Source organism: Symphalangus syndactylus, chromosome 2 (genome assembly GCF_028878055.3).
Source record: "Symphalangus syndactylus isolate Jambi chromosome 2, NHGRI_mSymSyn1-v2.1_pri, whole genome shotgun sequence".
NCBI lineage: Eukaryota > Metazoa > Chordata > Mammalia > Primates > Hylobatidae > Symphalangus > Symphalangus syndactylus.
In genome coordinates, this window is record NC_072424.2 from 25,764,681 (window position 1) to 25,778,979 (window position 14,299).

At 40.0% G+C, this 14,299-nt stretch overlaps 1 protein-coding gene across 21 annotated transcripts in view; it reads right to left on the reverse strand.

Annotated features, from left to right (window-relative positions):
• VTI1A (vesicle transport through interaction with t-SNAREs 1A) overlaps window positions 1-14,299 on the reverse strand; it is a 464,064-nt gene that overhangs the window by 191,340 nt on the left and 258,425 nt on the right. For 2 of the 21 annotated variants that reach the window (XM_063617913.1, XM_063617899.1), the window contains one exon: window positions 1,107-2,138. The exons of the other annotated variants lie outside the window; for them this stretch is intronic. In XM_063617913.1, coding sequence (XP_063473983.1) covers window positions 2,135-2,138 — 4 coding nt within the window. In that variant the 3' untranslated portion in view covers window positions 1,107-2,134. Of the gene's footprint in view, window positions 1-1,106; window positions 2,139-14,299 lie in introns of those variants that run through there. 21 annotated transcript variants of the gene reach the window in all.

The window sequence follows — 14,299 nt, forward strand, 5'->3', positions numbered from 1 at the left end:
TGATTACAGCTCTTGATGAAAAGCATGAGATGTCTTTTTTTTTAACATATGAAAAACAGTATTTTTATGAACAAGAAGGTTTCTACCTCCACCGTTTACTGTCCTCCCAGTTCATCCAGCTGTCTTATCCCCCAACTAAGAAGCTTCCAGAATAAACTAGTCTCAATTTCATAACTTCATTTACTAAGGTTTTAACAAAGAAGACTCCACAAACCTGGCACCATAAAAACAATTTTTTTTTTTCCGTAAAACTCTGTGATTTTGAAAACAATCATAATAATTCGTAGGCCAATATGGTTTACTACTTGGGATTCTCTCCCTCCTCCCATCCCTTTTTCAGTGTTTATTCATTTAGGTGCTATCTTCCTCCTTTTTGCTGGAAGATTCAGGAAGTATTAAAATTCAGTAATTTGTGGTTTTTCATTTTTTTGTAAGATTAGGGAGAACTGAATAATATGGTGCAATTTGTTCTTGAATATTCTCAAGCCTACCCCACCATTACATACCAAATTACCAGGTATGATTGAACCCAAATATTAAAAAAAAATGACTACAAGAAAAAAATAAGCCTGTGGTTTAACCCTGATTTCAAAGTTATGGGTACAACTTAAAAGAGGAAATATTTAGGCTCAAATGTGATGGGTAAGTTTTGGTTTTAATTTTATCCACAGAACTTATAACCTGCAACGCCAATGACAATTCTAAGAGAACCATGAACACGGTGCACATCATGGAAGATTGAAAAGGTTGGCTCATAATAATTTCAAGATGAGTTATTTAGGCCAATTTTTGACTTACTTGAATGTTATCTGCTAATATAATGGTGGATTTTTCAGTTAGTGTTTTTTGATTGAATAGCGTTTTCCAGACACCCAGACACCATTTTCCTGATCCTCCTGTGCCTGGGCACCCATATGAGTTAGTGTTTACTTAACTGTTTTCTTCATGTCAACTTTAAATTGGCCCTTTAAAGAAAAAAATCAGCTCATCCCAAACAACCATATCAGTAAAATCACAGGTCTGATGACTACCTAAATTTGTTCTTTTGGGAAAAAACAACTGAGTTAAGGGAAAACTATCCAGCTCAGAAGAGGCATGACAAGAGGTTGATCCTTTCATTTGATGAATATTTATTAAGTCCCACCAACTCCTCTTGCAGATGCTGCGTTTATAGCAGTAAAGAAAGCAAAGTTCCTGCTCTCCTGGAGCTTACATTCTGCAGGGGGTGATGACAATAAGCCAACAAGTTTATAATATGATTCCAGGTATTGATATATGCGATAAAAAGAAATAAAGCAGGGGAAAGGCATCGAGTGATGAAGGGCTTATCTGAGATCCAACAGAGCATGGAAAACAGTGGACTGTTTTAAGCAGAGGCAAAGCGTCCAGAGAGTTAATAATATCAGGTGTCCCCATTTCCACTCTCCTTATAAAACTCAGTTGTGCCCCAAGATTAAGTCTTAGTGTGATGTACTGTCCTCAGATTGGTTTCTCAGTAGCAGTAGTGTCTCTCAAGGGCTAAGTTTTCAATGGGGAATGCATTTCTGAAAGAGAATGGCCTGGATGGGGTTACAGTAGGGAGAACTAGAATGCCAAAAGGTAACCAAAAATGTTGAGAGGGGAAGAGTGGAAGGAAAAGGCTGGGTGCCAAAATACATGGGGAGCACCAAAGACCTCTTTTGCTATCTTGCCTATGGTCTAGTGTAGTAATCTCCATGTTCCACAAAAAATTTATTTCCTATACCAACCTTGGCTTAAATACACGGGTTGTTTCGGACCGGAGCAGCATTTTCCCCCCATTTATGGTAAGAGGACCTGGTAAATATGCTTCTTACAATTTTCCTTAAAAATTTGATTCTTAAGTTATTAACAGAAAACATCACTGATAATTTAAATGAAATGTATTGATAAAGGCATAGCCTGATTTTAAACAGATTTTTTTCTTTGACTATGTATAATTACTTATATTCTTGGAGGCTGACTGCATGATGAGAACTCAGCTGGTATCAGGTGTCAGACAAGGAGATCTGTGCTCTTAAGGCTGATAGACTGGAGCTGCTGCAATCCTGGCTCCGAGACTTGAGAATTGTGTGAGTTTGAGCAAGTTACTGAACTTTTCTAAGTCTCAGTTTCCTCATCTGTAAAGAAAATAATAATGCCTCCCTTATAGGTTTGCTCTGACAGTTAAATGAAACTAAATAAGATAATGCTTATATAGCAGTTAGCATTTAAGTACTCTTAAAATAAACGGCAATTAAGATGGTGACAGTAATCTTGACAATAATGGTAAAAAAAAAAAATCATATGTGAGGTCCTTCAGTTTTGAAACTGGGAAGGAAAGCCCTGGATTCTAAATTACTAAGAGGATTAAGTAATAACCAATAGTTCTGTAAGAGAATACCAGTGCTCCACTGGGCTGGTGCATGCAGCGTGGTAGTCAGAGAGAGAAGGAAACTAAGGAGGGAGGGGTATTTCATATGGACCACGGGTCCATCTCAGATCTAAGGGGTTTAGAATGCAGTGGGCAGTGGGGACCATTCTGGGCAGCCTTGATGGCCATGGAAACACAGAAAGGGGATCCCTAAAGCTAGGACAGGGGTCCTATATCAGGAACTGGAGATCCGACAGGAATGGAGAGACAGGATATCAGTGGAATGTGGCCCCAGCATTCTGAGGTCTCCCCACATTTGCAGCAGCTTTTGCTCTACTCAGTTTTACAGATGTTCAACATCTGCCACCCCAAATTTAAAGACAACAACGGGGGAGCACATCCTGACAGTCTAAAGCCATTAAATCTGCATAGAGCACAATGAGATGTTGTGGAATCAACATCCCTTGAACCTGCACCAGTCTCCATCGGCAACAGAAGTAAATCAGTTCACATGCCTGGAGAAGGCAGCAGTGGAAAGTGAAGTGTAAGTGGAAAATCAGGGTGGGCAAGTCTGTCCTAATGCGCAGTTTTTCTTATCAGGGCATGTGTCGCATGTAAGCAAAGATTCTTTAGGAAGGGAAAGGCCTCTCTTAGTTTCACGCCCCTACCCCTCTGCATGTATTCTACCCTTTTACCTTTCTTCCCCCTCTGGAGTAAACGTTTAACTAGAATTATATCATTTAATGTGTGTGTGTATGCGTGTGTGATAATAGTTGATCTCATTTAACTGTATTATCATTTAGACCACATAGAGTTATTGATTGGGTGATAATAGTTGATCTCATTTAACTGTATTATCATTTAGACCACATAGAGTTATTGTGGGCCTAGCAGAGAAACAAATCATTAGGAGGATGAGCATTTCCAGGCAGCTTTCGCTTTTCATAACTCCATAGTCATGAGCTTTTACTGAAAATACATGTGAGGACTCCAACTTCCTTCTGTCCTGGTCCAATAAAAAGAGATTTGCAAGAGTAAATTTTAGGTTACTCTGTGGCCAGACCTGCAGAGTGTGACACCTACAACTTTTTGGCTGGGAGGGAGGGTGAGAAGAATGAAGACATCCAGTCAGGATATAGCTGAAGAAGATGGAACAGCATATAGGTCATGAACAGAAAAGCAGACTGGGAATGAGAAGAACTAGGTTCTATTGCTAATTGGGTCACTCATTCAAATATTGAAGGAGTAGCAAGGGTGCTGAGGCTCCTTTTACTGGGCAGCCATGAAGAGTCATCAAGCACTGCTTATAAATGATTTTTACTTCCCTAAGACTATGAATGTGTCAGGTGTCTTCAGCTGGAGAATGGACAGAGAACAGATTAAGTGGGACAAAGATTAAAATAGAAAACCACATAGAGGGAACCACACTCTAGGAAAGACTGAGATGATGGCTGCTTTGTGGGTTTCTCACAAACTGTAGCTTCGATCTGGTTAGAGGGTTCATTTTCTGTTGTTGTCCCAGAGGACACAGTCGGTAAGCTATGGACCACATAGTAGAAAATAAATGACTCCAAAGCAATCACTTTGTTGGCGTATTCTCCATCTTGTTCCCCACAAGATTTGGGGTGGTTTACTTACATGAACAAACACCAACCGTGTGTGGGAAGTCACTGGTCGTGAACTTGGTCAGATCTGATTCGAGGGCTGGCTTTACCAATGACTCACTGTATGGTCAGGGAGTATGGCCTGAAGATCACCAGGCCCGGGGACAGCACATGTGGGAATCATTTACCAATAAGAATTTGCCATACAAATGTCAGGTGTGATTATTAGTAGTAGGAATGCTTTTCATTTAATAGGCTAAATAAAACATGCTAAACAAACACAACTGTGAATAAAAAGCATGAAGTTTGACCTACACTGACATGGCCCCTAAACCTTAACAGTAGAAAGTTTTTCTTAGAGTAAGCAAAGCCATGATCTGGTCCTAAAAACAGCATATTTGTTAAACTGAAAATGCTCTAAATTACTCCTTGATACGGGCTATTCTGCACAATCTGATGATTTGGGATTTCGCCAAATTAATGTCACTAGATATGCCTTATAATTAGGATAAAATATTTAAAAAGTTTTCAAAATGAAGCTATTCATTAACTCATTGATTTTTTCTACAGATTGGGAGCCTGAATTTAAATGATACCAAAAAATATAACTAGGTGTGCTCAAAGAGAGAAGAACTGGTTGTGAGTCTTTAAATGGAATGCAGTGGTTTAAAATGTTATTACTATTCAGATTCTCTGAGAACATTAAAACTGCCCATTAAATGAAAATCTAATAATTGGCCCTACTGAATTGTGACATTTTGTAACCTGTACAGAAATGCAGAAAATTGTGGAAGAATAGCTCTTTTGAGGCAGAATTTGATTTGGAATGTAATATTATTCTAAAAGTGAAGGTTCTCATACACACACATACACACACACACACACACACACACAGAGACACACATATACACATGAACATCAATGCAGACTGACTAAGAAAGCTGAGGAAGAGTCTACAGAGCTAAGGCAGATAACTCAAGACTCTCCTAGGTAATTTATGCCACTGACCTGGGAAAAAAATTAGGCAAAGCATGAGCTCAGGGTGAACCCCAACTTGGAAGTGGCCTCTCTTTGGACATTGCTTAAAAAATATAAACAAGTTAGGTCATTCCATGCTTTTCTATAAACCATGTGCAATTTCTATAATTATTCTGCGGTAGCACTAAGTGAATACAATTCAGAGACATTAACTGAGCCGGGCGTGGTGGCTCACACCTGTAATCCTAGCATTTTGGGAGGCCAAGGTGGGCAGATCACTTGAGGTTAGGAGTTTGAGACCAGCCTGACCAACATGGCAAAACCCCATTTCTACTAAAAATACAAAAGTTAGCTGGGCGTGGTGGTGCACGCTTGTAATCCCAGCTACTCGGGAGGCCGAGGCAGGAGAATCACTTGAACCCAGGAGGCAGAGGTTGCAGTGAGCTGAGATCAGCCTGGGCGACAGAGCGAGACTCCATCTCAGAGAAAAAAAAAGACAAGACATTAACTGGAGGACAACCAATGGATTCAAATCAGAGGTTTAAAAATCCTCATGGGCCAATATTTACCAAGCACCTTCCATGTGAATGCAACTGTGCTGAGTGCTTTCAGATTCAAATATGAGAGCTGTATTCCTTGTTCTCCAGGAGCTAACCATATAGTAGAGGGAATGAGATAGGTACTAAAACAGCTAAAACTTAAGGCATACTAGATCTGTCCAACAAGAGCAGTACAATTCAAAGCAACACAGAGCACTCTGGGAGGCCGAGACAGGTGGATTGCTTGAGCTCAGGAGTTCGAGACCAGCCTGGGCAACATGGTGAAACTGTCTCTACTAAAATACAAAAAATTAGCCAGGCCTGGTGGTGCCTGCCTGTAGTCCCACCTACCTGGGAGGCTGAGGCACAAGAATTGCTTGAACCCAGGAGGCAGAGGTTGCAGTGAGCCAAGATTGCGCCACTGCATTCCAGCCTGGGCAACAGAGCAAGGCTATCTCAAAAAAAAAAAAAGCAACATAGAGTCCCTCTTGTTGGGGAGATCTGAAAAATGTGATCTCTCCTTTCTTTGAGGATGCAGCATGAAGACAGGGAACTGAAAGATGGGCAAGATTTTTATGGGGAAGAGAAGGTAAATGTCCAGGCAGGAGGAATGGCATAAGCAAGATTAAGGGCAAGAGGCAAGTCTAGTAGGCAGGGAGCAGTCCCGGCTGGCTGAGGTGCAGCTCAAGCGAGGGGAGGGTGGCTGGGAAGGGAGGTAGAGGCTGCATTGCAGAGAAGGCTGAGGGCCAGCAGAGGCCTAGGCCTGCCCACAGCACCGGGGGGCAGTTCTGTCTGAAGACAGACACTTTTAGGGAACTAGGGGTCAAAAATCTTCATCGTATACTCTTTATCTGTGAAAATACAGGGCTCCAACTTTCTGTCCCTTTTCTGAGGTGTTTGTCAGCAAAGCAACCAGACGCTCTTAAATAAGGGACACAAAAAACGGAGCCAATTCCTAGGGGAGAAATGGTGACTAAAATGAAACGAAGGCCGAGACTAATCAGTGATTTAAGGAGGAGAATGGTGAGTGAGATGAAGGAGAATATACGCCAGAGGAAAGAGGTCTAATCAGGAACAGGATGGAGGTGAGGAAGGGGACATATACCCCTCCTGGGATAATCCCTAAGAAAACTGACAATAGACGCTGGAGGGCCAGCAAGTCCATAGATTCAGAAACTACCAGCAACTGCGGGGTGGCATAAACATGCCAGCTATGGGTTTCCACCCAGAAACCAAGTACTGCTCTTTGCGCTTTTAGGAGACAGACTGTGTAACTACGAAACATCTTTTTAGGAGACTATTTACTGTCAAGAAGAAATGTTCCCGGCAAACGGCAAAGTGGGAAAGGCTACACAAAATGGATGCGTGTACAACATAATTCCATGTTTATAGAAATACGAGCAGCATTTATTGGCGTATTTGATCATCATGAGCTAGACTGCTGAATGGTGAAATATTTGAAATATTCCATGCCATCCAAAATTTCTTCAGTTCTTACTTAGAATAGCTGGTGACTTGCTTCTGTCAAAGATACTGCTTAATGCTAATTAGTATGCAGAACACATTCCTTTACAAGTATCTTTAATAAGTAGAATAACTAAAAGAATCTTGTCAAAGATGTAGCTGGCACAGTATAAAACATTAGAGATGAGTGTTTTCCTTTTTACCACTTTTAGGAAACAGTCTTCTATGTAAGAAATACATGGGACCTTACTTGAAAAAAACTGAAGTATTAACACAAATATTCCCAAGCTTATATTAGCTCTTGTAATAAATGTAACTTGTTTACACAGACCTGTAACCCCGTTTATATAAATATGCCCATGTATAAACAATGCATATTGTGCATTAGTGCCTGGTGGAGGCCAAGTCTTTTTCAAAATGCAAACATTTCAGAACTATTTTGTATTTCAACAAACCTACAGTAATATACATGCTGTATACACATACCACACAATTACTCTATTTTGCATGTGAAGTTACATACTTTATACACCTGGCTAGCACAGCGGAAGGACAGGCCCACTGATACCAGTGAGAAGCAATGAGTCCTCGTGTTTAACTTCTTCAATGTTATCAGGGTAGAACTGTCTAACACAAATGAAAGAAAAACCTGCTTCCTTTGGCGGTAAAGAATGTTATCAACCTTTTACCTAAATAAACTTCACCAGGAAGAGGGGTGAAAAAATTGGCTAGATGTTTAATAAAGTGCAACCAGGACTGCAGCTGCTAATTTTGTTTGATGTTTTACAGCTGAGGGTAGCAAAAAAACTAAAAGGCAATTACATGAAACAAACAGACTTTTATAGCTCATAGTCAATCTCAAATAAATAATTCTGGCAGAGTCTAATATTCTTTATGTTAAAATACATCACCTTCCAATTTAGGACAATAACTTTAAAATTTTTATTCAAAGTAACAGCAAATCACAGACAGGTTTTGAAAACTTAAATGCCAATAAAACATTCAATTATTTGTATGTAAAATATACATAAAAGGGAGGAGAATATATGCAAAGTTGTTAACAATAGTTCAATAGCTGGACAAGGTGACTCAAGCCTGTAATCCCAGCACTTTGGGAGGCAGAGGCGGACAGATCACGAGGTCAGGAGTTTGAGACCAGCCTGACCAACATGGTGAAACTCCGTCTCTACTAGAAATACAAAAATTAGCCAGGCATGGGGGCGTGTGCCTGTAATCCCAGCTACTCAGGCAGCAGAATTGCTTGAACCTGGGAGGTGGAGATTGCAGTTAGCCAAGATCGCACCACTGCACTCCAGTCTGGGCGACAGAGTGAGACTTCATTTCAAAAAAAAAAAACAAAAAACCTGGCATGGTGGCACATGCCTGTAGTCCCAGCTACTTGGGAGGCTGAGATGGGAGGATCACCTGACCCTGGGAAGGTTGAGGCTGCAATGAGCCATGATCATGCCACTGTACTCTAGCACTCCAGCCTAGGTGACAAAATGAGTTCCTGTTTCAAAAAAACAAAGACAACCCCTTCCCCACCACAAAAAATCCCCAATGCTTCAATGGAGGATGAGGCTTAAAGGGAGTTTTAGTTTGTTCTTTACCCCTTTCTGAATTTTCAAAATATTCGATAATAAATATGAAAGTAATAGTTTTTAAACGTTTAGGTTTTATTGTTTAAAATTACAAGGAGTTCAACAAACTCACCACTTTTTTGTGTTAAAAAACAAAAATAAAATACTCTGAAGGTGATTTAAGCAAGTGGGAGCAACATGATAAACATGTTGAGTGTATCACAAAAACCTGCTGCTGCTTTAAAGAACTGTTGGGCTGCTGGTCTGTTTCTGGGGTGACAAAGCAGGTCTGTGTTTTGATGTTGCATGACAGGGAGGGGTGAGGTCAGGGCATCCTGAAAACACATGAAAGACGAAGAAGTAGCAGATTGGTAGCAAAAGTGCAGGTTTCTTGAGTGCATGTAAGTCGAAAGCAGTTATGGTTCAGAGTGGGAAAGGCCACATGTGCTATGGAGGGAGATGCTCTAGAGACCGTAAGAGAAAAGCTCCCAACGACAATCCTTTCACAAGGACCAATATGCATGCAGGTAATAGCTTTGTCTCTTTCCTACTTAATTTGGAGATTATATCCCTTTAATCTAGTCTGTATGGCAAAATATTGAGAGTACAGAGACCAAAGTGGGTAAGACTAAGAGCTCTCTACCATCTGAAACAGGCATTAATGGCATAGGCACAACAGTTATTTAATTAGCACACATTGATTAACTTAACCCCATGTAACCACTGTCTTCTGCTACTGCTAATTTTGTTTTTGAAGTCAAATGAAATAAAGTAGCTGAAGAGTAATTAAACGTGTCCACTCCCTTTATCCCTACGGCTATGATGACTGGGCTGCCCTCCACTGCTGAGGTTTTCTGAGAAGATGCTGGAAAGGCTTTGAAATAACTAAAAGACATGTTCTCAGGAGGTGGCAACTTCACATTAAAAACCCTAATATGAATGGGGCTGTTAGCAGCACTTTCTCCGAGGACGTGGGAGAGGCACATGATTTGTAGCCATTTTCAAATATTGGCTACGAAAATGATGATGTTCTATTAAAAGGTTTGCTATGGAAAGGAATCCTAGGCTACATTTGTGACAGTCCACCTAACATAAAAGATAGAAGATTGATGAATGTAAACTGTAGATTAGCAGTGGTTTTCAAACTTAAAACAACAAAAACAACAACAAGAAAAGAATTTTTTTTTTTTTTTTCAAATGACAATCATAGACATGCCCAATGGAGGACCAAATTATCATGGAACTAGCTTCTCTAGATGAAGTCTTGTTTGTTTCACCTTTTCTTCCTCCTTGGTGACCTTTAGGTGGGTGGGCAAATGTTAAGCTTCCTTGGAATACAATTCGAGAATCCCTCCTTTATGGGTAGAGGGAGAAGAGGGGCTTGCCTTTGGTTCTTCTGGGACAGCTCTGGCAGCAATAATGGAGTCAGTATAGAAGCTAGTATCATGGATGCCATGTGGGACAACAGTGAGGCAGTGAGACCTCCCAGAACAGTCGGACTGCCTGTTCTGTTGCTGAAATTTATGGCTGTGTAGCATCTAAAAGAGCTTCACTGGCCTTCCCAAAGAGTCTGTAAGCTATTCTAGCGCTTATCTCTTTCTGCTTAAGTTAGCTACTGATTCTATCCCTCTGAATCTAAGAACCCTGACCAATTCAAATTCTGAAATAGAGGGGCTGGGCACAGTGGCTTACGACTGTAATCAGGTACTTTGGGAGTCTGAGGCAGGAGGATTGCTTGAGGCCAAGAGTTCAGACAAGCCTGGGCAACATGGCAACATCCTGTTTCTTAAAAAAAAAAAACTTAAAAACTTGGCCGGGCATGGTGGCATGTGCCTGTAGTCCTGTAGTCCTACTACTTGGGAGGCTGAGGCAGGAGGATTGTTTGAGCCCAGGAATTGAAGGTTGCAGTGAGCTACGACTGTGCCACTGCACTCCAGGCTGGATTGCCAGAGTGAGACCCTGCCTCTGAAAAACAAGTAAATTAAAAATAAAATAAAATAGACCCTAATTATCTCATTACCTCATAAGAGGTATCCATAACACCATCATCTTTGTATCCCTACTGGACCTGGCATCATTTTTATCATGTAGATTGAATGTTAGTTAAATCACACTACTATAGCCACAGCATTATGCTGATCAAATTTTAACATCATTCAACTACCAATTAGAGAGTGTGACAAGATCTAAATAATATACATAACAAACACCTCAATAAACAAGTGGTTGAACCACTGTAATTTCTAGCCATGTTCACTTATCTGGGTAAAGCAAGGCATTAAAAACAGTCTAAATTTCTCATCATTTGGAGAAGACAAAAACAAGTCAAAAGCTATCTAAAATAATAATTATTATGATTAACAATGAGTCTGAACTTGACCACTGTAGAATGACACACTAAAATGCCTATGTCTTGGTGAAAAGTAACAAGCAAAAAGAAAAAGAAAACAGGCCCTCTATTTTGAAAATAACATATTGTCCCTGTGGGGTCATATATATATAATTGTTATCTAAGAATTTGATTACTTACAGCACAACTAGTTTTCTTCATTTAGAAAAGACTATTTGAAAGGGCTTCTCTTTCTCCCATTTTATACACAACCTTTATTTCATTTTCTGTAAGTGGTTAGACAAAGGGTCAGACGATGACTTTAAATATTTAAATTGGTCAATCACAGTCAAGTAGCCAGGAATTTCTCTGGTTTATTGTTAATATGAATTGCCTTAGAGGTAACCTCAAGTACATGGCACAGCTTCCTAATGAGTGATTAGTTATGAAACTATGAAGTAATTCTGAATTTTAAATAAGACCGAAGAAAAGACTGGGATATAACGAATTAAAAGTACTGTAATTATGCAATATCATGAGATGTATTAGACAGTCACACTATGCAAATATCACAAAATACATTAATAAACCTAACATATTAATAAAAAGCTAAGCTTGGCCCTTCAAGACCTCAACACTAATTGGAAAGGATTTTGACAGAACATCTTGAATAACTTTCATTATTAGTTTTGGCAAGCTATTTTTTAGCTACCTAAATAATGATTATTCTACACTCTACAGTGCATCTATCAAAATCTAAGATCTGAAAAATAACATTAGTGAGGATGAGTGAAGTAGCAATTGTTCAAATGTTACAACCTGAATATGAATTTATGGTGTGATGTAAATAATATATATGTGATGTTTCATTTTCCTATATTTTGCTTATATATTGTCTACTTAAAATATACATTTACAATCATATACTGTACATTAATTATATATAATGCATCATATTCCAAATTTTAGCAATCTTTTTTTTGAGACAGAGTTTCGCTCTTGTTGCCCAGGCTGGAGTGCAATGGCATGATCTCAGCTCACCGTAACCTTCATCTCCCGGTTCAAGCGATTCTCCTGCCTCAGCCTCCCGAGTAGCTGGGATTACAAGCATGTGCCACCATGCCTGGCTAATTTTGTATTTTTAGTAGAGATGGGGTATCTCCATGTTGGTCAGGCTGGTCTTGAACTCCCGACCTCAAGTGATCCACCCGCCATGACCTCCCAAAGTGCTGTGGTTACAGGCGTGAGCCACCGCGCCTGGCCCAGAAATATTTTTAAGATCATGCATTCTGATCAGTTTAAAAACTCTTCCCAAAGTGTAATGATTTAAATGGATTTCATTTATAAAGAAAACACTTATCAATACATATCAAGGGCAAATCAATCTCGCAATAAAAAAAATACATTTAGTAGTGGACATTATTGGTGAAAAGTATGAAAAGTATAATTTTGCCTTTAACAGCTTATTACTGTAACCAAGACAGATTTATCCACCTTTTCTTTGTTGTTGGAATTAAAGTCATTGATTAAAAAAATCAGATCACTACTGAGTTTAAAATAAGAATGGTCTAGCCAAAAAGGAGGCCCAATTAGTTAATACTAGAGAGTACCCAGATACCTACTAAAGTAATATAATTTATTAAGGTTAAAAAATAGGGCACAGCCAGGCGTGGTGGGTCACACCTATAATCCCAGCATTTTGGTAGACCAAGGTGGGTGGATCCATTGAGCCTAGGAGTTTAAGACCAGCCTGGCCAACATGGTAAAATCCCATCTCTACCAAAAATACAAAAATTAGCCAGGTGTGGTGGCATGTGCCTGTAATCCCAGCTACTTCAGAGGCTGAGGCATGAGAATTGCTTGAACCCATAGGCAGAGATTGCAGTGAGCCGAGATCACACCACTGCACTTCAGCCTGGGCGGCAGAGCGAGACTCTGGCTCATAGAAATAAAAAATAAATTAGCTGGGTGTGGTGGCACATGCCTGTAATCCCAGCTACTCGGGAGGCTGAGGCACAAGAATCACCTGAACCTGGGAGGTGGAGGTTTCAGTGAGCCGAGATTGTGCCACTGCACTCCAGCCTGGGCACCAGAGCAAGACTCTGTCTGAAAACAAACAAACAAACGAACAAACAAAAAAATCAGGGCACTATGTGACAGAGTAATGCTTTAAACGAATCCTGAATTTGGTGCTATTAAGGTTCTCCCCTTGAAGTGAAATGTCTGCTATCTGTATCTTTTTCATAGATGGCTGTAGGTTCCATGTTTGTTGAAGGGTATCATTTTATGAATACCCAGGCTTTAGCTTTCATCAAAATGGAAGGCTTGCTCAATAAATAAGGAACTTGCCCCAGGTCACGAAGTTAGATACTATTAGAAAAGGAGGAAGATATTGCAACCCAGGTTGGACTGCTGCACTCCACAGCCCTACACAAAGTCCACCTACACAAGGAGGCCTTTGCTTCCTGCTTCTTTCAGCTGGGGTCCTGACTCATGGACTTCGTATGCTCCTTTTTCCTTTCTCACTGAAATGAAAACTCTCACACAGTATACCCATGATCATGCTGCAAGAGTAGAAATTAAGTTTATGAATGACGCCCTTCACTTACTGCCCCTTTCTCTCATACAGTGATACTTGTAACTCACTAGATGTAGGATTTCTAAAGCTGAGTGATTTGTAATGTAATACTTCTAGAATCTCCAGAGTAATTTCAGCATTAGTTACTAATAAAAGTTGGCTCTCCGCATTTCTTAACCTTGGGAACATGAACCTTTAAGACTCAGAGATCAAATACCAACATTCCCCTAGGACTGCTGTGCACATCTGCATTTCTGAATGCAGGACTTTTTTTGTTCCTAATCAAGTATAATCTCACTTCATAACTTCTGCTTTTGGCTCAGTGCTACCTAGATTTCCAGGCAAACGAAGAAATGAAGGCTGAGGATTTTGTGCTTAGAGGTTTGGAAATTTGGCAAATACTACCAATCATTTGATCTTGAGCCTCAACATAGTGAAATTCAGTGAAAACACAAAGAAACCAACATGAGGCTTTATACATTCCAAATCTGCACCTGTGTTTGGATGTTGCCAGATATTTGTATGAGCAATTCTGTTTTCAGGACAAAACAGAATGAAGAGCCCCCCCAAATTTCCCTCTGGGATCTTCCAGCCATTCGAAGTAATCGCTAATTCCTGCTTACATTCACAAGTCAGTCATCCAAGTGTTGCTATTCCTGGCTGATCTTGTTCTGTGTTTAAATGGTCTAGTTGTTGGTTTCTGCATCTGGGTCCAAACCAATTTAACATGGAAAGTTAGTTCAAGGATTTCAGTCACCTTTAAATTACCTTTAAAGCCAGCTACAAAAATAGCTGGAGTTATTAACATACAATTATGAAAAATGCCGTTTAGACTCACCAAACTCAAGGGTATCCT